At 37.2% G+C, this 26,265-nt stretch overlaps 1 protein-coding gene across 2 annotated transcripts in view; it reads right to left on the bottom strand.

Moving 5' to 3' along the window:
- The window catches only part of LOC101155153 (vasoactive intestinal polypeptide receptor), a 46,549-nt gene extending 29,760 nt beyond the window's left edge, over nucleotides 1-16,789 (bottom strand). Inside the window, exons 1-3 of one of the 2 annotated variants that reach the window (XM_023950181.1) lie at nucleotides 16,474-16,789; nucleotides 9,152-9,242; nucleotides 5,660-5,770 (exon numbers count right to left, since the gene is read on the bottom strand). In XM_023950181.1, coding sequence (XP_023805949.1) covers nucleotides 5,660-5,770; nucleotides 9,152-9,242; nucleotides 16,474-16,527 — 256 coding nt within the window. In that variant the 5' untranslated portion in view covers nucleotides 16,528-16,789. The remainder of the gene's footprint in view (nucleotides 1-5,659; nucleotides 5,771-9,151; nucleotides 9,243-16,473) is intronic. The other variant, XM_023950180.1, reaches the window with a different exon arrangement.
- Nucleotides 16,790-26,265: the final 9,476 nt, after the last annotated feature.

The raw sequence follows: 26,265 nt of genomic DNA, 5'->3' as shown, positions 1-26,265 counted from the left end.
TAGATGTCTCAAAACGCACTTGAATGCCCATTTCTACAGTCTGCTGTGTTTTATCTCAGACTGGAAAACATGTATGAAAAAACTATATAATTTATTTACCGGTAAATGAAAAATTAAAGGAAATTTAGATTTTTCTTTGACAAAATGCAGAATATAGTATAGTTTAAACAGATTTTAAACATAAACCTTGGCATTCTAGATATTTTAATGGAAAAAACAAATGATTTTCACAGGGGTTTCAATGTAAGGGTCTATAAACGTAAGGTTGCTTCAATATCCTTTGAAAAATGCGGTTTGCACTTTTCTGACAGAACTATACATATATAAAAGAGGCACCTTGGGATCTAAGAGTGCAATACAAGAAGCCCTAAATGTCTTTTCTAAGGACATCCATATGTTTTTCAGAAAGAGCGCACGCTGTGCATATCAAAGGGTGAAGGACTTACCCGCCTACAGTCCTGAACTTTAAAAAAAACACTTTTTCCTGCTGTAAACATTACGTTTTTCCTATAAAACAGCTGTCAAATATAAAAGCAGAGCCCCTTTTTGTGTATAAGAAAAAAAACCTCTGGTTTAGGATTTAGTTACTCCATTCTTTTTAGGTTATAACCTTTAAGTTACAGGTTGCACTTGTGGAGAAAAGCATATTGTTTGGGTTTATAGTGTATAAAAAGTGATTTACAATTTAATTTGCTTACTTTATTGTAATAATTGAGAATGAAAAATAATAATAAAATACTAGAGTTTGAAACTTATAGAGATGTGTTACCTTTGTCAATGAAAACCTTTATAGGTAAAAATCGGATCACAGTAAAAGGTTGAACTAAGTTGTTATCAAGGCTTTTCCCTAAGAAGGCTGATATGTCATCTATTTTGTTTTTCTTAGTGTTGCATAACAGTAAAAGCTCTGTCCTTTTGCCCACAGCATGCTGTCAATAGCTTGGTTGTCGCAAATCTTCCAGCCAGAGATCAAGGGCGATTCAAGAGACAGAATTATAATCAGAACATAGAAAAGTCACTGCGTTGAACTGATATCCCACACTTTTCAGAAAATGACTCCAAATGAGGAATGAAAGAGGCTTAAAGGACAGTGCGTGGATCATTTAAACAAATACGATGAATGTGATAATCCCACATTCAGTCTCAATTGCTAAAACAATATTGACACACTGCACAAATCTACAGTATTTGACTTCATAACTAAAAAGCTTAGAGTTCCTGTTCCAGGGTCATGCATGGTTAGAGGCACGGTCCCCTCTAAAATTGAAAAATAAATGAGAACAGGCAGGCGTGAAATGACAGGAGTGAAAGGTCTGCAGTTCGAAGGAACAGGTTGAATATTTAAAGATGAAACCACGCATGAGGTTTGTTCACAAACTGTAGGAGGAGCCAGTCAGTGGAAAAAGAGCAGCTTCATAACAATCTTTGTTCTACTCAATAGAAACTAATACAGTGAAAATGATTTGTGTGCAAGATTAGTTATGTGTACAAAGGTGTTCAAGATTTATTCTTGCATTAAAGGCCTGTTCACACCGGGACGAATTTCGCCGGCGATTTTCGCCGACGTTTAACGCCTCGTGACTAAACAAAGGGCACCAATGAGAGTGTGCACACCGACGCGAAAAAACGCCACGCGTTAAAGCGTCAAAAAAAAAAAACGCCTCGGGTTCGTTTTTTTTTTCGACGCGTCGCGTCGAAATCTACTCGACCAATGAGAATGGCGCTTTTGCTCACGTGTCTGGAGCTTCTGAAGTTACAGTAAAACACAACTTGGGGGCGCTCAAACACAAAACTGCCTTGCTGAGCACACATACCAGCGAAGAAGATAGACGCCAAGTAGCGTCTACACAGCCGCGAAGCAATAATGACGGACATTCTAAAACATCCCCGAACCAAGCACCAGTTGGAGCTACTGGAGCTTGAAATATTCATGTTTTCTTTGTTTGATTCTGACAAGCGTGTAAATACTTGATCTCTTCTTCTGAGTGAAAAGCGACTTTAAGAAGCGTAAAGTTGCGCAGCGCCACCTTGTGTACAGGAGTATTTCTGTTTTACATTAAGCGCCATCTAATGTCAGGGAATGAAATTGCATGTTCACTCCACTCATCGTCAGCGAAAATCGCCTGGGTGTGAACACAAAAAACGTGGCGAAAAACGCTGGCGAATAACGCCTGGCGAATATTCGTCCCGGTGTGTACGGGCCTTAGTCTGATAAACTGGTCAGATTACGATCAACTGTCAAATGTGTTCTGATATTGCCACCAAATATCCTTCATTAAGCCCCTAGAGAGGTGCTGTGGTCTCTGAAACCAATGTGTTTGCTCTAAATCATTTCAGATCTGTAAGCTGTGAGGTAAAGTTTCTATAAATCAGGCCAGTTTGTGGTTCAGTTCAGTTTGATTCTAAAGTGCTACTTGACAACTGAGATTGTCTTAGATAGTCTTTTGAATTGTGATTTGGGTCATTTTAAGGCCAAGTCAAGTCCCTGAACCTTTAACACTGGAGATGTCACAGGGGACATATAAATAACACACTCTCTTTGAGATGTCGAGACTCTTCAACCGTTTGTGCGTTCAACATAAATGAATGGATTCTGATGTGCAGAAAAATGACTTTTCATATCGGCTTTGCACCAATATGCAACACATTACTAAGTCAAAGTATTTCATAACGGCACAAAGCCACTTTTGACAGAATCAGCTGATTTACGTTGATTACTTAAACACAACTGTTAAGTGTTGAATATCAGCACACAGCTGCTTTCTTTTGGATTGGAATTTGTTTCAAGCAAAACAAAAAATACTATAAAAAACAAACAAAAGACATACACATCTATATATTCAGTATACCAAACTTAGGAAAATAAAAATACAAATAAAATTTAAAGAAGATACACATGGAAACGGTGCCATCATAATTACTCTGAATCATAAATAGACATATTTGTACTTGTAAATATAATACACGACACTTTGAATCCATTTAATGTGAAGTTTGTCAAAAAATGTTTAACTTATTGCTTGAAAAGGAGTGGGAGGAACAGAATTAAATAATCCCACACCTGCTATGCTTAATTTAATAAATGTACGTATTTTTTTCAAATATTTCTTAAAGTTCGTTTACTTCTATTTAAAGCCATTACATTATACCTTTTTTCACCACTTCAGAGGGTTGAAGAGTTATGGAAGTAAAAGAATGTAAACGCTGGAGCTGGCTCCTTTGTTGAAGGGCATAATTGGTTTCATGGTCCTCAAACATTTCCTGAACTATTTTATCTTTACAGCAGGGATCATCCTACTGGAAAAGGCCGCAGACACATTTATAAAACCAAAGTACAGTTCCCTATCCATTTGAGCCACAAAAGCTTTTCTATTCATCTTCAAAAGAGCCTTTTACAAAATAAAATCTAAAGATCACTGTTATGGTTAATGAATATTCACATAAAGTGTATACTAGATATCAGATGCAAATTTTAAAAATAGTTTCTTTCTATATTTGGTTAAAAAAAATGCTCTTTTATAGAGCATACTGTAAATTTCCTTCTTGTCAAATAAAAAGTTAAAAAATTAAAGTTGGAAATACTTTAGATCTATCATTTATTTTTAAAGCACATTTTCATTTTACTTTAGTAAAAAAAAATTCCTTATACAGTACCCTATAATTTTGATTCATCTGAGGCAGAAAGAAATGATTACAGACATGAACAAAGTGGTGAAATGTTTTCAGGGAGAGCATTGATCTGTGTGGCGATTAACTGCATTGAGAAAAGAATTCCATTTGAGTGACAGTTCAAATGATGTATTCCTAATGACAGTTATACAGCACCCACAGAGGTCAGACCCCCTTAAAATACATTAGTGCACTCTGAGCTCAATACTTTCTCATCTCTTTCTGCAAGAGCCCCTATAGTCCAAATATCTAAATGCCAAATCGTGGTTACTTTTAAAAACACAACCTAATGGCCTTTTTAAAAACACAGCTTGAGTGGTGGAACGAATAAATTGAGAGTTTTTAAGAAAGAGTATAAAAGTTATTTACAGAAAAGTTTAGAGCTCAATCTCCAATTTTCAGTTCGAATTAAAATTGGGCCTTAGTGTGAGTCTTTAAATTGTCTCCCTAGTTATTACTTTTGTTTTTTGTTCAGATCTTTTGTCTGTTCCTGCTTTGCAGTTTGTCATGATCAGACCACATTTAAATTCCAAAGTTCATGTCAGATTGTTGCTTATCACCACTTGTTTTTTCTCATATGTACATGAGAACTGGACTGAGTGACTCCTCCCCCTTGTGTTCCAAACAGGAAGTACCCTCTGGTCCTGGAAGCCGAACTCCCATAGACTCTTATAGAGAAATAAACTGGTATTACTTAGTCATTCTATTTGTCAGAATTGCCATTCTTGCTCTGTTACCTTTTATTAACATGTTCTTGATAATCCCTTTTTTTCATTATATATTTTCTGTAGTCCAAGTTATTCAAGTTATAAACTGACCAGTCAGATGCCTCAATAAAAGTATGTGGTTACATGCTGAATTGTTTGACAGAATCCCCAAAGCCTGCTGTCAAGTGGTTGGGGCGTGGCCTTCCAACAAGATCACTTCTTATTGGCAACAATGGTTGCCATGGAACCTATGAATTAAACCAATATGGATCAACCACTGCTGATGACTACCTGCTCCAACAGTTCTCATATTCAGTCAATGGTTATTAAGGGTAATTATTTACATGTTTTTGTTTTGATTGTAAGTTTTCCCTTTAGATAATGCTTCTTTGATTTACAGGTTTCATGTTTTTTTCAGCTGGCACAGCCAAAATGGAACTTTTTTTGTTCAATTCTTTAATGATCTCCCACAACACTGACTTTGTACGTGCCTTTTGCGCTAAAATGCCGGTCTGTCTTTGCTTTTTTTTCTCTTGATTTACAGATTAAAATTCAGAACTCTTCATTAAAGAATCCAATCATGAATGTAAAATGTTCTGAAATGACATGGATTCATCAACAACAAAAGAAGTCAGCAGCTTCATCTGTGTGACTCATGTGAGCATCTCTTCCATAGAGGATGCTGTCTGACTGTAGTCAGGGCTGTCAAACATTAATCTCAGGGGTTTTGATGCTTTATTGATAAGCCTGAACAGAGATTTCCTCTTTGAAACGTGTTTATCCAATCACCAGAATACACGCTAAATATTGCATTTGACTTTTGATGCCCAGCACAGAGGAGCAGTTCTGTGTTCTCTGGGTAACTTTAGTGAAAACGTTTGCAGTCATTTATCAAAGAGTTGCACTAATTTCCACCTGCTGCTTTGGGACAAAGTATCAAAAGTTTCCTAATCAACGATTATTGTTTGGGCTAATTAAAGTTATTGTGTTTGTAAATCTGGAGTAAAACTGCAAGAATGTTGCCACAAAACAAATTTTACTGAGTGTTTTGATGAGTGTTTTGATTGGAAAACATAAAAATCTCCATAGAGAAAATTGTTGAAATAAAACTGGAGTAGGGCCAAGCTGTCAAATTAATAAACCTTGAATAATAACTTTCTTTGTCTAGAATTGATTCAAAAATTGATTTGAAAAAATACAGTTTTCCCAAGATTTTTAAAGACTGAACAAAATTAAATTCTCCAACTTTACTTTTTCTGCCATGAAAAGATAAGAAGTGTTACCTCTCTGTTGGTCACTGAAATAGCTGAAGTAGGTGGGGCAGCTTATGGTAACCACCTCTCCGACTCTGGAGTAAGGCCAGCACGCCACAATGTCCCACATGCTTGGACAACCTGCGAGAAAAAAACACAACATAAACATGGAGAAAACAACACAACATAAAGTCCCCTCTATAATCCACTAATTTATTACTGTGCAGTTAAACCGTGACGTTTATGAGCACTCAGTTTTACAGGCTAATGAGCAGATTTTTGCATGAAACCAGACCAACAAATAAAATGTTTTGACTTTGTGTGAGGCTTTGTAATGTTTAAAGCTCAGTTTATCGTAATGCTTTGCGTTCAGTTGTCTATTCAAGCACATCAGGTTGTGTTTCCAATCTTTTTCAACCATTTATTGTGCATTGGGACACTTGAGTCCATGTTTCTTAGTGGTCCACTGACAAATCGTTGCTTGTATTCTGCCCTATTGTCATGTATTTAGGGATGGGTATCCTCAAGGTTTTAACGGTACTACTACTCTTATTGATACTGCTTATTGATCCGGTATTTTAACGATACTCTTATCGATACTTTTTGAGGACGATAAATAAATAAATAAATAACAAATTAAGAACATAAAGTGTTTTATTTCCTCATTATGCAACAACATTGTTTTTTAAACAAAACATTCTACTTTATACATTTTTCCAACTTGAAAAGTAAAATACACACTCAAAGAAATGAAACATTAGATTTAAATAAAACAGGTTGCAGGGTGGGGTTAACCGCGACTGCTGCTGCTTCATCACAGCGGTGATCAAAAATCCCACACCGTCACAGCTCTAGTTTATATCTTGTGGGACACAAATAAAATGCGACTTCTCCAGTACCGATAGCAGAACCGTTGAGGTCAGATCTTATGGATACTGCGGTCTTGAAGAATGTTTCCCCGGGGCTCGTTCAATACCGGGGCTCGGTAGGTACCCATCCCTACATGTAATGCTTCAGATTATCTTCTGTTCTTCACATTTTGGTTCACGTTTTACTGTTGTATTCGATAATTGCATTTCTGTCCTCCATCCTTAAACCTTTAGCATTTTTTAATATTTAAATATGTTTTTTTTTAAATAAATATTTATGTTTACTTGCTTGTCTAGTCTCTCAAAACAGGAAGGAAAAACTTTCCTTAAGTTTTAAAACACTTTCACAACTCCTAAAAAATGTTCTTTAAGAAACTTTGTTGTTAACATTTCCATCATTGTTGCTTTTTTTAAACTGAAAATCTTTGTGATCATTATTTTGGTTTTCTAAACAGCATACATTTTTACCCCTTGATGCATGTATTTATTTTCAGCCATTTCAAAAGAGAAAAAAAGCACTAATGTTTTTGATTTCAAGTAGGAGCTAATTTAAGGTAATTTTGAAGCCGAAGAGGTTTGGAGCATATTTGCATCAATAGGCATCAAGGGGTTTTAAGGAAATCCATTTTTTGTCATGTATTCATCCATTCATCCATCCATCCATCCATCCATCTATCCATTCATCCATCCATCTTCAGAACCTGCTGTATCCATTTTAGCGTCAATGGGGTTCCTGGGGCCTTTCATGCAATTAAAAAATAATAATAAATAATATTTTTTCTTCTTTAATTTTTTTTCAAACAGTTTATACCTGAATATCCTGAGTAGGTTTGATTAACATAAATATGTTAATATGTAAATATGTACATAAATATGTAACATAAACATGTACAGTATATGTAGATTTTTGCAGTATGTATGTGTTTATGTATGCACTTTTTATGTATATGTGAATTTTTTTTATGTCTTCTTTGATTTTTGTTTTGATTGCTTCAAACAAACCTATTCCAATTCCAAAAGAAGCTAAGATAGGCTAAATAATTTACTAAAACAAAAAGATTATTTTAAATTATCACAACTCTGATTTGAATCATTTCAATGAGAACAGTTTGTTTTAACCAACAGATAACAATATTTTTTTTGGTGTAACACTCACACTGAGGGTGTCTGAATACAACAACTTTTTTTTAGAACGAAACCTCCTGCAGAACAGCAGAGTAAAACTGCTGTGAGAATTTTTTGGTCAGAGATGACAGACACAAAAACATTTACGACTTGAATACCCTCTCTGCAGCCGTTTTAGTCTGCATAAGCCGTCACATCTCACATTTATCCTTTTCTTTCCTCATATGTTGTGTCTGTCGCACAAAACTCTACACGTGTGAATCTCAGGAAAGTGTGAAATGACAACAACAACAAAAAACCTGAACTATCACTACTGCAAACAGATTCCTGAAGGTCAGAAAGAGGAAATAACAGTTTTCAGACAGATTCTTCACGGCTTTTTAAACTCTGAGGTCATCTCAAGAGATTTCTTGTGACCTTTTGAACTCTAAGTTCGTTCCAAAAGTCTGTTCATTTTTAACCATAAAGGAAACCAAAATGAAATTACATTTTCAAGACTCTGTTAAAAGTTTGAAATAGACTGTTTCAGTCAGTTCTTGTTCTGGATGTGACCTCAGTGTAACTTCCGCTACATTCCTGCCGAGGAAGCAGATTAGAGAAGGAGAAGAAGGAGCTTTTTCTGCAGTGATAAGGAGAGCTGCGCCCACACCAGCCACACGGGTGTATGTCCATTTAATGTAATCTGCTGTTCAACCACTGTGAGCAAATGGTCTTCACATTTATGGATTTTGAAATTTATGAGTAATGTAATTCATAGGAATGAGAGAAGACCCAGAGGCAGTTGGGGAACAAAGTACGAATCATTATTAGAATCAATTTTAATCTCATTTTGTGCACTATTGAAGCCACAGATTAATTTTTTCAACCATTCTTATTGGGTGGAAGCGTATTATTAAAAAAAAAAGGTTTTATTAGAGGGGAGGACAAGCATTGACACATGACATTATCAAAAACTCATAGAAATAATTATTATCTCCCTACGCTGTGTAATTTCTAAGATTTGTTGGGTAGCTTTGAGTAAAAATGTCTCAATTTTTATTAGATTATTGATTAGCAGTGTCCATACAGGGATTTTTGATTAAATATGTTTATCAAGTAAGTCAAATTACAGTCTATTATATGGTGTGTATATTTGATCATCAAATCCACAAATTGTTTATTTTAAGATTGCATCATCTTGGTGTACATTAGCAGTTTTAATCTGTAATTGTTTTAGGTTTGGGCTTTTTATATATAATTTCTGACAGATATTTCTTGCAGTCTTGATTTATTGTGCTCATAAATTGACATTGTCATTAAACTTTAACTCAGATTTGATATTTTGAGTTGCTACATTCACCCTAAGTACTTTTAGTCTCAGGACAGTCTGTCTTTGTTTCCTTAATAATAGCTTTATACCTGCAAAGTCACTCACTCTACAATCTTACCTGAACCATTTGTTCACTCTTTCTGCTACCCATTTCCTCTGAATAGCTTCCTGCATACCCTACACAGCCAGAAAAAACGAAAATACGCTTTCAACAATGACCTGAAGTGATGTTCCCAGAAGTACTGTTCTCACAGCGCTCCTTCTCCAGCTCAATCTCGTTCATTACGTCACACATCTGCACCGATAACACCTGGGAAGAGAAGGGAAATGCACTTAAGTGTCAAAGATCTTTCTGAAACACTGCAAAATGTTGCTAAAAGTATGTGACTTATGTAAGTAAAGTGGTTGCATGACAAGTAATTGCTCACAAGAACCCTTTTTAATACGTTTTTTTTTCCTTAAAGACCCACTCCGATCGTATTTTAAAATATTGTGTAGGCTTTTCCAGTGGTCTTTTAATACAGATTTTGCTGCTGTCAGGCAAAATAAAAAAACTGTAATGTCTTTAAGGACATAGTTTCTGCAGACCGAGCAGGACTGCCTTCATTTCACAATATCCCTTTGGTTACAGCCCCTTACAACCAGTGCGATGTACAGTGTTGAGACAGATTCTAGCTCAGACTAGCAAAACAAAAACGTACATGGAGCTATTTGTCTATGCATTGGAATGGAGCGGAGCAGGAAGCTGGTGATATATGTACAGTGCAGTACAGACCAAAAGTTTGGAAACACCGTCACATTCATTTGAATGAGAAGGTGTGTCCAAACCTTTGGTCTGTACTGCACGTGTCAACCACAAGCTTTTTCAAACAGCATTATATCGCCTGCTCCTCATTCACCACAATTTGAATAAAGAAATACTTAGAATCTTAATTTTCTTTATATATGTCCTCCATCATGAGAAAAATACTAAAAGACAGTGTTAAAAACACCAAAATCACTATTTTCATTGAAATGGGTCTTAAAGAACACGCTGGGAAAAAAACAGAAAACACATTAAAATGTTCTTTATCTGTAACAAAAATGACAGGAATCCATTTAAAAAAAGGAAGAAGCTGCCATCATGCAAATGGATTGGGAGGTGGAAGGAGAGCCAGTGAGTAATCTGCTGCAATTGTTCATCTGTGTCAACAATGGCTGAAAAATGCAGGCTGACGGCCGCTGGCAGAGAGCCAGTGGGCCAATGAAAACATGTAAGGCAAACAGCAAAAGCTGGAGAAGGTCAGAGGAGATGAGCAGAAGAAGGAAACGGAGAAGTCAGCATGAGGCAGAGTGATTTCATGAACTCCCCAAGAGGATCTGCCCCCTGTTACCCATACCGCAATTCTTACAGCACTCGAAGCAGTAAAGGTCACGGTGAGTGGAAAGCACACAGGGTTGCGACATTTGTACAGCTCATGTTCTCTAATTGTTTTATATAGCAGTCTTTAAAGTCTTTGTCATGAACTCCAGTCAACGTGGAGCTGACACGGTTCACTTCTGAGGAGACAGAGCATGAGCTTCACCGTAATATATGTGAGGCAGAATAAAGACGGAAAATCTGCATTTAAACCTTATACACTCCATTAAACCTGCAGAAAGCATCAAACGTATTTGAAATGCAATGACATTTAAATGAGTATAGTCAAAGAAACATTTTTGTTTTACATTTTTGCTTAGGTAATTCACATAAGTCTTCAAATTTCATGGTATATTAGTATTCTAAAAAGACATCTTTTATTATTTTTCTAACTAGAAATACATTTTTTTAACAAATAGTGCAAAGTTAGGCATCTAGTTAGGCAAAGTTAGGCACAACATCCCTTATTTTTGAAAGGACTCACAAAGAAAATGTCCAAAAAGATCCAAAACATTAACTATTTGTGTAAAAATGACCATGTCTTTGGTTAAAAAAAATAATATTTGAAACAAAATGGCTTGCTATTTGTTTGCATAAAGTGGCAAGATCACTAAAAATGTAATTGGGATCTAATTTAGTAATCAGAATTGGTGGTTGTGCAGACAATTTCTATTCAAAAACAGATCAAGCACATCCTGTTTAAGTAACTCAAAGGCTCCAGCATGTATTCCATAACAATAAAATATTTGTCTTTGACTGGAAACCGGCTCAAAATCTGGCTGATTTCTATTAGTTATTATTAAGACAATCTTATCCATCTACTGAAAAATAATTTTGACCACTAGAATAAGAGGAAGTCTCTGTTTAAATTCTTTAAATCCATTTGACTGGTTAAGAATGCACAGAGCTGGAAACCTGGTGGTTTATGAGCAGCAGTGTAGCATGTACTTCTACTTCTTTGCACCTTTTCCCTCAGTTTAACTCACTGATGCACTCACATTCACCCTGCATGCTTGAGGTCATCCCGACTTTGCCACAACATTTTCCACAGCCGGATTTGCTTGGGGGCTGATCACAGCAGAAAATGCAGTGCAGCTGCAGAGAGGTGGAAGTTAAATCTGCAAAATACCTCCTTGAAGTGAGAGGTAAATCTTGGAGTCATCTCTTTTAAAACTCTCATTTTTTGATCAAATACAGCAATAACTGATCAGCAACACCTTTATAACATATTGTCCTTATTGAATTTCAATTGTTGAACTTTTATTTCAATATTTTAGCCAGACAAGTAAAACTCCAATCATCTTTTGATTTATTGTGAAAGTCTTCCCAGTGGTCTTTAAATTATGCTCATGTCATTTTTAGCCACAATCAAAAACCCTGTGTTGTTTTCTAGGACATTGTTTCTGCAGAGCATTAGGAGTTCATCAAAAATTCGCCTCTGAATTGTGGACGCAGAGTACGCCAGAGCTGTATAATTCGCCATTTTTGTTGCTCCGGTAATGTTAAGTTGGGGTTGTGAGTGGCTGTAAGCTAGTTGGACAGAGAATAAACAAAGGGATGATGAAAAATGAGAAAAATGTACAAATAACTTGCTAAATACACCAAAAATAGGATTATTTTTTTTGTATATGATTGGAATGGGTCTTTAAATAAATGGCTAACAGACCTATTACTTTCATTTTTGCTTTTTCAAAGCAACTAATGCTTTATTAATGAAAATAAAAACAGTGTATTGTGTTTTTGAGAATGAACAACATTCACTTACTAATTAAAAATGGCTGTCAGATAGTGATTAGATCTCAGAATTTAGAATACACAACTACATTTTACTAACTTTTCCCGCAAACCTTAAATTTTGTGAAAAACAAGAAATACTTGAAGCAAGTTTTTCATCTGGGTGGGAAAATAAATGTTGTTTGTTTCTAGTTTTAGGCTTCAGGCTGCAAGGATCAGGAGTTTTTCTTTGGAGTAGAGATTCATTACTTCACATAAGCTTGTATTTTTTTAAATAAAGCCAGAATCACAGAAAACAATCAGTTCTAAAAAATCCTGGAACTGAATAATAGAGATGGCCAAAACCCTGAATGTTTGAAGAATCAAGATAAGAGAGATTTTTGCCCAAGACAAAAACAACGGTCAGCTTCCCCATGCTGGAAAAATCCATAAATTGGACGATAAATCAAACTGTCAGCTCCAAACTATGCAGATGATGAGCATACTTCTGTGAATCCTCAGAGATTGAAACGTACAGAATCTGAGTGAGCAGAAAAATCTCATAAATACCTGTCAGCTCTGATATTTTGTTGGCAGCTCATCACAAAGGCTGACAGGATGCCGCGTCTGTTTTTTGTACTTGTTTTCATTTTAAAATCACTGCCAGCTCTGCTGAATTTGAACACAAGATAATGATCAAATAGAAATTGAAAGAAGGTTTTGAGGATCATAAAAAGAATGGCCCCAGCCTGTGGGTGGTCATGTGTTACATTCATCTTGATGGATGCATCAAGTATGCACCTCTGCATTCATGTTGTGATTTATCAACCAGTGAGCTATAGAGAAAACACGGCGAACAAAAACAAACCGAGGAAATGTGGGTTTCTTTAAAGCACTGATGAAATCTGGTGAGGTGTTCGGTAAGTGTGGATTTAATCACATGAAAGGTTGTACCTTGTATAACAATTGACGTCTTCTGGCTTTTAGTTAGACCCTACATTTTTTGTGCAACCAGTTGAGGAGATAAGGTGACACCCACAATCCCAACTCCATTTGTTCCTAGCCAGGCAGAGATAATCAATTGTTTTTCACAACTAAGCAGAGACAAAATGGCTGAGAGCAAAATTTCTTAGAGGTGTTAGCACCCAAAAAACATCCAAACTTCTGTTATGGCAGCTTTCATCTATTTGTTGGGAGAGATAAACATACAAATAGAAAACATGATTTAAGAGTTTTGCATTTAAAGACCCACTCCAATGGTGCTTTTAACATTTTATTTTTTTGTAATTTACTGATGATGGAGGACATAACGAAAAAAATTACGGTAAGCATAAAACAACATTTCTGGGTGTTTATTTTTTCAAATTGTTGTGAATCAGGAGCACACGCCAAAATCCAGTTCAAAAGAGAGTGTATTTGTGACATAAAAGATATGCTGCTCCTCTCCATTCTGATGCATCCACTTGTAAATATATAGATCAATGTACGTTTTCATTTTCTCTTCCAAACTGGTACCTGGCTCAAAACTGTACGACTTGATAGCTCCAATATTGCTCCCCATTTCTGTTGCATCGGTAATGTTAGGTTTGGGGTGTGAAGCTACAGACACACCGGGTATGAGACGCAAATTTAAGGATGTCCTAAACTGGGGTACTTTTATACACATTTAGCTGACAGTGTTCACACTAGACATGCAAGGAGGACCTTCGTCTTTTTCTTTTGCTATTGTTTATAGCGCATGTCCGCCACCTACAGTCGGGAGAGGCTTGGTGTGAAAAGCTGTATTGGTGCAAATCTCACAATGCATTATATGAAATACTTGGTGTCATATAATTCTGGCTGTGCACAAACCGCAATTATTAATTTCTCCTCCATTATCAATTTTCAAGAAGTTTTGTGAATCAAAACGAGGAAGCGTCCATAAGTCACTACCAAATCTGAGCCCTAATTGGTCAAAGTTTAAACTGGTTTGACTTGCAAAGCATGTTCAATGGCTGGCATTTTGAACACGGAACCCAAAAACAGTCATAGAAACTTGCGTACCTGCAGCTGAGTTTTAAATGTACATTTACATATGTTTACATAGATTTTTCATTGGATGAGCTCCTTATTGGCTAAACACAACTGATCCATGTAATCGCAGGGTTTCTAGAAAACCAGCAGGAGGCTGGCGAGGACTGGAGTTGACACCCCTGATGTAAACAGAGAGCTCTCTAATCCTTCTAATGAACTACTGGCACTCTGCTGAAACTACATCCTAGAAAACAGCAAAGGTTTTTTTGTTGTTTTTTATGGCTAAAAACAGCATCATCATAATTAGAAGACCATGGGAATGCTTCTAAGATATATTTAAAAAAAAAAGATCAGAGTGGGACTTAAAGGAAACACGACTGCTGCTAATTGTTGAATTTCAATTCAAACAATCCTATAATTTAAGTTTAGTAGTTTCACCAGTTGTTTGTTGACTGCAAAACCTCAGTGGAAAACAAAGATATCAGAGTTTGAAATGCAGCCTGACTGGCATTAACAGTTATGAAAATGCATGACATTTCTCCAATAAATGAGGAGAATTGATGTTCATATCAGTGAGAAGCATCCAGCTGAACCTTTTTTTTTTTAATCAATCCCAACCACATAAAAACTGAACATATGATGGAGAAAATCTGTCTTACAGAGAATTTACTCAACAGATAAATACTGAAGGATCGCCCCGATTAAGATTCATGGTGTGATGCTTCACTCTGCATGTTATGCATCAGACTGATGTCCAAACCGCCTTTATCGTCTGTTGCTCTGTGGATTCCCTTGTCTTCTGTATGAAAAGTTTGAATTTATCTGCACAAACCTTGCCGATTGTTTGTTTCAACGTGCATGCAGGTGCCCAGCAACAAAAAACATGAAAGGATGAGCTGATTCAGCATGAAGCAAAAACGTTACTGCATTAATTCTGGAAACTGTGAGTAAAATTGGTGTAAAGAATATGCTGATTTAGGGAAGTGAAGACAGCCAGGTCCGGCATGGTAATCTTTCAAATGAGACACCCTAAAGCTAAAACAGGAAGTAAAAATGTTTAGATTAAGATGAGCTTTATTTATTCAAAAAGTTCCTTCTGGTTTTTATGGTTTCATGTATAGAAAGGTTGCCACTGGATGCCCTTCCAGCCCTCCGGCTCTGCAGCTTCGAGGTAAATCAATACCAGTGACATCCAGCCACTATTTAAGCACTCATGGGGTTTTCTGGGCAGCCGTCAACACCACGTTTACCTCTCCATTATATTGATGAAACATGTCAGGGTGTGTTATTGCAAAGCATCCAGCCAGGCCTTTAGAAGGGAAAACCGTGTAAGAGCCACTACAGATACTGTATGTTAACAGAGGATGGTTCTGGTTTATCTAAAACACCATGGTGGCCCAGATATCTGAGAGCTGTCAGAGGTGAGGAAAGACTTCTTTCCTCCCTGTTCTGCCAGGAAAAAAGATCTGTGATGGACGAAGAGGAACCACACTGAGAGCTAAGTGACTGAAAGTAACACTATATAGATATATATATATTGAAGTGAGGAATGCAAAGAACAGCCAATGAACATAATTCACATTTTTATGTGCCTCAACTTGTAAAAAAAGAAACATTCATAGCAGGACAGCTCTTGTTTTAGGCACAACGGGGCTTTCCAGTATCCCAAGAACTGAAGTTTGTATAGAAAAAAAAACTGTAAAGCTTTAGTGAACATGTTGCTGTTACTCCAATTTTCCTGCACTGCCACACAAACACGCTAACATAAACAGAAAAACAAGCAATAACATTAAAAATATTTGAAGAAATATTGGAAATGAACTTATTTAGGGCACAACCTAAAATAGCAATGTAAAATTGCCAAAAATGGGTTACAATATTCCTAAAACATGTCAAAACAGAGAAAAAAGTGTGTTTATCTTTACCACAGATTCCAGCAGCAATATATTTATTGCATGTTTGATATGTTTGGTCTCTGCATTAAATTCATTGTGGAATAACTTAAACACTGGAAAAACAGTCAACCAGCAGAAACATTTTCAGTTGTAATGATTACGCATATATTGTGTACTTTTAAACAAAGTGGCTTTGATTTGAGCCGTCTGTTTGAACTTGTTTAACAAAATTACTAAGCATAATTTTATTGGAGTTGAAAGAATTCACTTCAGATGTGGTGACTCAACAGAGATGAGTTTGGCTATAATAGTCATTTTTTCTTTGAAGGACTTGTGAACAGACAAGACCCTTGAGTAAGTCAACAGCAAAAAAAAAAAAAAAAACTTTTTTCTTTTACTTGTACAAGGCTTGAATGAGTTTGCTCATGCATATGAATGAAAACAAGTACATGCAAGTATTACCTTTACGGAAATAAAACTGATGTGATTGCTTCACATTTTTTGTGGAAAAAAACACTCACTTTTGGCAGAGATCCGTACAAGACCAGCAGATAAAGTAGCTGTAAAGAATCCATCTTTTTGCCGTGTTAGTCTTCAGATTGACTTTAGATGACGCCAGGTTTTCTTATTGCAGAATACTCCTGGTAAATCCCCCTGCGGATGCGCTCAGATGTGTGGGTAAAACCCGGCTTCGTGCGCTCAGAAGCCGCTGCTGCCGCTCCATCGGACCGCGCTCCTGTCTGTGCGCGCGCTCCTCCAGCTGGAGAGCTGCGTCAGCTCCACTCCAGCCGCTCCTCGCTCATTCACAACTCCACAAGCCGTTTGTCTCAAACGACTGTTAACAAGCCTGTCAGCCTGGTGCTTGTAGGAGGGCGTGTCTCTCCGGGAAACACGCATGAGTTCTTGTTTAATTGCGTTTTGCGCGCACAATCCACCCACAGAATTAAAAGTGAGACTAAAAGGAATCTAGTTTTTGGAGCAGGCAACCTGATGAATTTGATTTGACAGGTGGAAGAAACTTGTTAGTCTGACCTTGAATATCTAGAAGAAAATTGCAGAAGCCAATAAGCCATTCAATGATGACCAGTGAATGATTCACTCCCACCAAAACATTTTTGATTATTGTGGGTTTCCCTTCTTGGCTATTACATTTAGGTGAAAGACAAACAAAAAAATAAAATTATCTTATATGAGTAGATACAGATAAAACGTAATAAACGTACGTATAAAACGAAAAATACAAAATGTTGTCAGTGTCAAACACACTGTTTGTGATGCAACTTGACACTTAAATAGCCATTTCTTCTTTTTTTTCTTAGACGTTTGTGCTGAATGTTTTTCTCTGGATATTTTTAATGTAACAAATTGTTTTTCTCTCGATCGTGTAGGTTTTGTAAATACTAATATTGTTAATACTTTTATATATATATATATATACGTCTCAAATCAAACTTTATTTTTCCCCTATACGCATTCTTGCCCTCATACGACTCCACTGTCTTTAAGATTTATTTCAATTAAGACAAAACACAGAGCTTGTTGATTTAAAAAAATACTGCAGGCTTTTGAAATCCATTTTTTAAAACATTAATAAGAAAACTTAAAGAAAGAGAATAAAGGCAAACCTGTGCGGAAATTCACAATATAGCAGGTTTTTCTTTATTTAAGTGGTAATATCTTGGCTTTGTTTACATTAAAAATAAAATGTAAATAAAGCTTCACACAAATGCTGGATATTATGAGGCATAATGTGCTCATTTGAAAAGATGATGGAAACTGTTGTCCTTGAAAAAAGTGGAGTTTAAAGTAACATTTGTTCTTTACAAGGAACTGCTTTGTTGCTGCGTACTGTGAATCAGCCGTAGCTCCAACACAAAACTCGTATTTGCACAGGAAATTTCAGTTAAAAAAAGAAAAAAAGGTCATCTGATTACTCAAAATAATAGTAAATCATTAAACAAGGTGTTTAGGTTTTAGTTTAGGTTTTATTAAAACAGTTTTTCTTGCATTTGCCCTTGTGTGGTGTTAGGCGTAATTATTAAACCATAAAAACAGAACATCAAAGTAGAAAAAACGATCTCCATTGGTGGCCAGTGAAATTAAACACGAGGTTGTTTACCACATGTGTCCTGCAGCGTTTTGACCCCCAATGGTGCATAAAGCAGATCTCAGTAAATACTGTCAGCCAATTCCAGATATTTACGAAGAAATAACAGTAAGAAGATAAAACAATCATAGTTAATATGAAACTAAGTGCTGAGTGATCAATAAGGTATTTTACATAGTTTTTCACTTAATTTATCAATCTTTAACAAAGAGGCAAAAACAACTGAGAGGAAAAGCTTGTAGATCCAGTACTTTGAGTTTTATTTTGTGAGACAACTGCTCAAAGAAAGACAGAAACAGGCAGAAACTGCAAGAACACATCAAAATGAAGGCTACAAATGTGCCTGTAGACTCATGCATCACCTTTCCTCCCCCCAGTCTGCTGCACTCTTCCTCTGAAGTCACACAAATGCACTTTTCCACCCACAACTGTCCATCTTCTTGCGTCGCAGGCAGACGTTCATGCCCCTGTCACAGCTGATTGACCACCACTCACCACTGACTGGACCCCACAGCTTCCTCTTCGGTCTCTGTGGGGGGTTCTTCAGCATGATCTTATAAACAAGCTGGACTCTAGTTTAAGAGAAATGAATCAACACAGGTGGGGGATGGACATAATCTTTCAAACTGCAAAATTCCAGGCTGGATCTAATCTGTTGAGCCTCTTTTTGCTCGAAACGTAACAAATGTGCAGCAACACTTTGAATTTAAGGTCTGTCGTGGTAAAAGTAGCAAACATATTTTAGTGAGATCATTACGAAGTTATGAGATAAGATTTACTGACTTGGTTACAGTGTTTTGGAGTCTATGTTCAAACTGCTGTTCATGCATTAGATATGAATGAGAGTAAAGTTATTGGACATGCTCTCTTGTTTACGTAACTTTGTTGAACTAAAATAAAATCTATATTTATGTTTCTGTCTGAAACAGAACATACTTCAAACATAAAAGTTTTTTATAATTTTAAAGTATAAACAGGGTTTTTTAAACTTTGGTCTTCAAAGCCCCCTAGAATGACGGATTTCCACATTTCTCTGATCAAACAATCCTAGCATTTCATGAGGAAAAGATAAACCTTTGAGTCTTCTGGGAATATATAAGTTCACTTCTTCCACCTTCCCTTCAAGGAATTATTCTAACTTTATTTGACAATTATTATATTTAATGGAAGTGTGTGTGTTTCATGTATAAGTGCAAATACGTCTAATTATAATTATAGGAGCCATTATAGTGACAAGAACATAATAATTTAAATGTATTTTTGATCAATTTATGAGTTCACATCTCAAATAAATTTGCTATACCTATGTATTTCTATTTTTTGAAATTTTTCCCTTGTTTTTTGAAATTGTTTGAAATAAACCAATTTGTCAATCACCCATGAAAACAGTTAGTCACACCAGTTGTGACAGCTTCACTCTCTGTGCCACACTTTCCATCTTTTGAAAGTCAGTTGGTCCAGATCAAGCTCTGTACCTTGCGTTTGGTCTGTACTCAGACTGTCTTCAACCAGACATTTCTGTTTTGAACCAAAGCTTGTAAACAAAACCATGTGACCAAAGATCTCCTCTTAATTCAGCCATGAATTAAGAGGGCGGGGTAAAGCAGCGAGAAAAGGAATAATGGAAGTATTTGCAATCTCTGCCTTTGCAATCCTTGTAGGAAAAGTTCAGTTAGTCAAACTTTATATTTCCCTGACCAATTTTGATTTTGTCTCACCGTAAGGTACGACTCTTTTTACTTGCTACTTTGGTACGACAGAGGCATGCTCCAAGGTGGTTAGTGGGGAGATGACAGCTAAGAAGGTACTCTGATAAGTGTTTGTGACATATAGATTGACAGGAAAACAGCGTGAGAAGCAATGTGCATCACGTTAAAAGTTGTTTTCATGAGCCTGCATTCATCCAACAACATTTCAATGAGTTGCTGTGTCTCATCGTTGCTTCACGTTTCTCTGCGGCTCATCGGTTGCTTCCGTTCTACTCTGGTTGCATCCCGTAATGCCCGGCTACGGGTGGCTGTTTTGGTCCGCTACAAGAACAGGCCTATTCAGACTGAGGAAACTCAGAGTGAACCGGAGTTCAGTTTAATTGGAGATGAATCGAGACCACCTTGAAAGATGAGCCTGAAAGTGGTTCAGAGGAAACCATCTCTGATTCATTTTAAGGTAACTTACTGTGTCCAGTCTGAATACCCCCTAAATTTATAAACACAAATTTGAAACATCTCCAAATGCAACGATGGTTTTGCTCTTAAAGCAGATCCACTTTCCATTAGTTTGAATTTGTAACAGCAGCCGCCACAATAACAAGTAAAAGTACGGCTGTCATTATGATCTCTTGCTGTTGTGTCCACACAATACGTTTCCATTAATCCTCCTACTGCCGGGAATGTGATCATCAATGCAGCAAGCGTTCTCTCTATTAAAAAAAGAACTTCACCCCTACCCCATCCCCCAAAAAAGGTGAAGGTGAGCTTGTGCATGCCTGTGTGTAAGAGCACCATTGTCAGCTTTCGATTCAAACACGTTTCATCCAGCTGAGCCTGGTCAAAGTGGACAAAGCACAAAAAAAAATACTGGGAGCTATTTCTACACCAGAAATATTTCACACCTGGACTCATTCCTTTTGTTATCTCTAAACTACTAAAAAAATAAAGAGCATGGCCTTGTTGATTCAGATAAAGTGTATTTATTTTCTAAACCTGAATTTAGAGCAAATTAGTTTGAACAAAGTAAAAGTTTAGAGGAAAAGTTTTTCAATTAGCTGCATGGAAGAGCTTCCAGATACCATCAAACATCACCTGAGTTCAGACTCAAAATATCTCAAACTAACTGCAACATTTTTCGTGCACTTAGCCTGATGTTTCCTAAGATTGTAGCACAGCACACAGAAAATACACTGAAGATACAAGAGATGTGTGAAACAAGGAAGTGCAGAGGACCACAATTTCACTTCTTTTCTGATTATTTGTTCTCTCAGCAGGGATTTTTCATCAACAACCCACCTTAAACAATTTAAACAATTACTTTCACACACTGTTTAGCCAAGAAGTCATAAATAATGACATGACTTAATGACTTAAAAATTAAAGTATTTACAGAGGCAAAAAAACACAATGAAGCTTCTTCTGACATATATTTCAGATTCAGTTTCCAAATATACTGTCTTCTGTAATGTGTCAGCATGCATTTACATCCTGCTTATGCTCCCTTGGTTTTCCTCGTTAAAGGTGTCAAACACGCTTTCACAGCGTCAATGTAGTTCAAAGCTGCTGGAAGAAGTGAAATGCAAAACAGGGGGAACAAGATAAAAGGGGCGCACCATGATGACAGCAATCATATTGACAGCCAACTTGATGTGCTCTCTGCTGAGGTGAAGCAGAGCAGCGTGGCAGCTGTTGTGTGCAGCCACTCAGCTGACATCTCTCTGTGACTGCACCTTCTCGTTCTTGTCTGTCCACAGGTGCGGTTCATACAGATGCAATTACTTTGTAATTTTTAACTTAACAGGAATGGGTTCTTTTTAATTTTCAGACTCGGCTTACCGGTTCTTTGAAAATAGTCGAATTTGTTAACATCTTTTTGGGTTGCAAGCATTGAAAGCCTCAAAAAGATCCCCCTAGAGCTTTTTCTCAGAGCCGCATTCAACACATTAAACACTCAATTGTCATGGTGCCTCTGTCAGCTTTCCTCCCCCTCCCCCCTCTGGGTGGCTCCTAATGATTCCCAGCTGTGTCCACTCACCTCAACACCGACCAGACCTACTTAAGGAGATCCAGAACCAGCATTCATTGCCAGTTCATTGCCCCTGATGGTGCATAACCTGGTCTCTCGTCTAGTTTAGGCCAAGTCTTCGAGTTCACGTCTACCTTTTGTATTGCCTCGCCTTCAGGACAGTCTGACCCCGAGTGGACACCTGAGTCACCGGATTACCTGAGCCACAGAACCTCTCGGAACACCAAGAACCTCCAGCCTCGCCTCGAACCATCACTGACCTCCAGCCTCGCCTCAAGCCATAACTACCTCAAGCTACTTCCAGCAACTTCACCTGCTGCTCTCCAGCCTCCAGCCACATCAAGATCTCAAGCCATATACAGTCTCACAAAATGCACAAGTTGTCTGAAAAATCAACCTAAACAGCTTTGTTAATAGTCTGTGTGCATTTGAGGTTATAAAGATTCCTATAAACTGAAACCTTTGTGGAAGTTGGGAAATATTCCTTTTTAACCAAAAGAGAACAGTGTTTTTTAGGAGACAATTGCCAATTTAATTCATTAGCGAAATAGTCCTTTTATAAAAAAGAAGTTTTGGGTGTAGACTCAGTGATCTTTCTTGCAAGGTCCGACCATTTCATGCGACACTACAGAATCATGTTGAACAGCTGAGAAGGACGTGTAAAATGCAGGTACTTGTGCATTAGCATCCCACAAACACCATTCCATCCATCTATTGATTCTCTAAACCCACTTAATCCCTTTTGGGGTCATGGAGTTGCTGGAGCCTATCACAGCTACTGTTGGGCAAAGGTGGGGTCACCCTTGCCACACACACACACACGCATATATAGGGTCAACTTCAAGTGACCAACTGACCCACAGCGAATATTTGGTGCTTTATGATGAGGGTGCCATCTTTTTCTACTCCTCTGTTCTGCGTTTGCTTGAAAACAAGCTCAGAGGTAATCCTTTTGTTTGACAGGTCAGTGTGACAAAACTCACAAGCACAAACAGCTGCAACTTGTGAAAACCTCTTACCCTAAAATAAAATAAAAGTGACATTACTGCAGCATCTGTTTAGGAGGATGAATACAAATTCCTTTCTAGCCCTTGAATGAGCTTTTAAGAAGTGCACTAAGCAGTCATAAAACCATTTTAATAAACCATGTACTGATGCCACAGAGTGCTGGGAGCGATGTGACTTGTAAAAGTCAGTGTCACTGTATCCTCCTCCACAGATACTCATCAGAGCCTCCGGTTATTCTGCACGTGCATCAATGTCAGGGAACCGCGGAGAAAAGCTGCATCCATCAGTGACAAAGAGCTGCTCTTCAGTCACTCCTTCCAAGAGAGAAATCAACCCACCAAAGTCTTTTGTCAATGCGAATATCACCTCTCAACTTCCTGAAATATTCCTTTCAGAGTTCTGTTATTACAGCCGTCAAGGACGTGTAATTTAGAGAACTTAACTGTGCGACAGAGAAAAATTCTGAAACTTTCACTTGTATATCTCAAAAAGAAACCTGAAATGGTTCCTTATAATTACTTTCAACCTCGTTTTAATGCTTGAGTTGTTAAACATAAATGAAAATGAGTGAACACAGAACAGTCCAGCAGTGATGCAGCGACAGGTCTGTGGATGCTAAAGTGTTAAACTGCCACAATTAGTGTCAGTTTATCCAACCATGTATCTGTCTGTTTCCCATCACTTCCTCTTTGGCAGCTGTAAACGTCATTCTCTGAGTTCTTTCTGAGCCATTTGGGACTCAGATTCCCCAGTATGTTTTGCTATGATTCATTGTGCTCACAAATCACAGCAAAACCTCAAGAAGTTTTCCAGAAGACGCTCGGACTGGAGCTACCCTGAAAAAAGGTGGTTTTAAAAATGTGACACATAACCTAATTTCAGCTCTTTTTTTTTACTCTTATTAAGAAAAACAGGAAAGGTAGAAAAAACAAGTTTAGATCCTAAAATCCTGTTTTAAATTTAAAGAAGAAAGCCAGCAGGGCTTTTCTACTGTACCGAGCAGAAACCCTGCACTTGATATCTCAATTTTTCAATTCCTTTGCCTTCCTTCTACATTTAATAATCTGCCAATTTATTATTCAGAGGCTGTTCAATGTGTCCTAAAGCCAGCAGAAGGCTCTGTAAATTTAGGGCTCACCAAGGACACTTGAAGAACTGCAGTGAAAAAGAATGAAATCCACCCATTTTTCCAGTGCAGCACTGATGAGTCATTTTGCTCAGAGCCTGTTCTCTGTCACAGCGATGACGGCTGAAAAAGATAACATTGCTTTGCACTGTTTCAAAAAAAAGAGAGTCTCCCTGTTCATGAAGGTGACTGTGAATCAGTTTGGAGGCTTTGGTATAAATCTACCAATCACATTAATGGGAAAATTTATTTTTCCTCCATTGTGTCTCATTATTTTTGAAAACATTTGTTACTAGCTTCACAATTCCCAGCTCAACTCTAAAATTAAATTACATTATTGAGGGGCAAAGTCAAGTAAATGATCGCTTCTTTTAGTTTTGTGTCACGATACAGAATCACCTTTTTAATTGAGCAGCTCAAAGCCCTTTATTTTGAAGTAACCTAGACTTGACCTAGACTCAAATTTAGATGATTCTGAACAAAAAATTCTGAAAGACAGATGGTCTAAAGCTTCACTCTGGAATAATTTAACCTTACTAAAAAGTCAACTTTGGAACATTTAAAACAGGAAAATGCACAGCTTTTTCCTAGTTTTTGCCAAGTAAACCCAAACCACTGTCCTTACACTACCATGCTGCAGGCAGTCATTGATGGGGCAGGTAAACAAACTCACAGGATTTGAATTAGAATTAAATCCATAGGATCTGTAATGTTTGTTTACCTGCCCCATCATCCAAATTAATGTTGGGTTAAAACAACCTCTAACAGTTATTATGGTATGTGTGTGTTCCTGTGTGTTTTCACTGTATTCTTAAATTTCTTTTTGTGACAATTCAGTGCTACTAAGTCTGGGACTACTTGATTTAAAGGCATCCCCAAGGCCAACTTAGTGGCCTTGTGGAAGAGTGTCCACCATGAGATTGGAAAGTCATGCGTTCAAATCCACAGTTAAGTCTAAGTCTCAAAAAATGGCTTCCTGCTTGGCATTCAGCATGAAGGGGCTGGATTAGGGTGTTACATGGTTCCTGAGTATGGCTGTATCTGCAGCTCCCTGTTCGCCCTGGGAATGGATCAAATGAGCAAAACAAATCCCGAAACTATGGTACCATTAAACTTGACTTTTAATGGTAAGGTAGTGTCATTTTTTATTTCTCCTCAATTGCAGTTCGTATAGAGCTGAGTTGTGACAGGAGAACTTGTTCTTCTGGCTCGTCATAAACACCAGAAGACAGTGCTAAGAGTTTGCATTTAGCCCCAATTTGCTAGAACCCAGAGTAAATGCCGATGTTTTCTTGGTTCTTATGATTTGATTTTGATTTTGTGCCCCTCCAGTCACAACCACACCAGGTTCAAGTTTCCAACTATCCACATCTGTCTTCATTTAACTCAGGGGTGTCAAACTCATTTTCACTGAGGGCCACATCAGCATAGTGGTTGTTCTCAAAGGGCCAGATATAACTTATACATGTAACTAAATGTAATGAAAAACTAAATGTAACTACTCCTATGTGTTAACTAACTCATTATGTATTTACTATAACGTTTTAAAGTGACAATTACAGTTGCATAGAAAACATGAGTTTTCTATGCAACTGTTTGCATACTGCACTTTTTGCAACTGTTTGCAACTGTTTCTATGCAACTGTATGCAACTGTTTTCATTGAGTTTGACACATGTAATTTAACTTGATCATTTTCTGTGTGTTTAGGTGTCTGTTGTTATGTCAGCTTCCGTCAGGGCCCCTGCTTCCTCACCTTTTTTTGTTTCTTCCTTCTTTCCCAGTTTGTTCACGTTTACTGGTAAGTTAATTTATTAAAATTTCCAAGCTCTGCCCACCAATCTCAGACTCCTGGATTCCTGACAAACGGAGGTGGTAGTCTAATGTAATAGAAAAAGGTCAAGTAGAAACATTAAAATGTAAATTTAGCTTGATATCTTCATTAAAAAATATGTTTTCTACTGGAATATGGTCCATCTTGAATCTTTTTTTAAGAGAGAATAATTCCTGACTTCCCAATACAAATCTAACACAAGCAAAACTTGTGTATTCTTTTTCTAACTGAATTGTCAGGGGCTCTAACATTTATTTAAGTAGGACATGTCGGCCACAATGTGACTCTTGGGTCCTGTTTCTTTGTGTAGCCTGGCCTTTGGTTGAACTTGCTTGGACAGCAACTCCTGAGAAGGTTGGAAATTGTGTCCCTCTTTTCAACTGATAAATAATCACTGTAAAATCAAAAACTACCTCTTGCAAAAAAAAAGAATGTTTGTTAGCAAAGAAAAGGTTTTTTTCTTCTTAAACATTTGTGATTTGGAGCACTAATTCAAGTCTTTCC

This window comes from Oryzias latipes, chromosome 20 (assembly GCF_002234675.1).
Source record: "Oryzias latipes chromosome 20, ASM223467v1".
In the NCBI taxonomy this organism is placed as follows: Eukaryota; Metazoa; Chordata; class Actinopteri; order Beloniformes; family Adrianichthyidae; genus Oryzias; species Oryzias latipes.
Note: the sequence above shows the minus strand (reverse complement) of the source record. Positions and strands in the feature narration are given on the sequence as shown.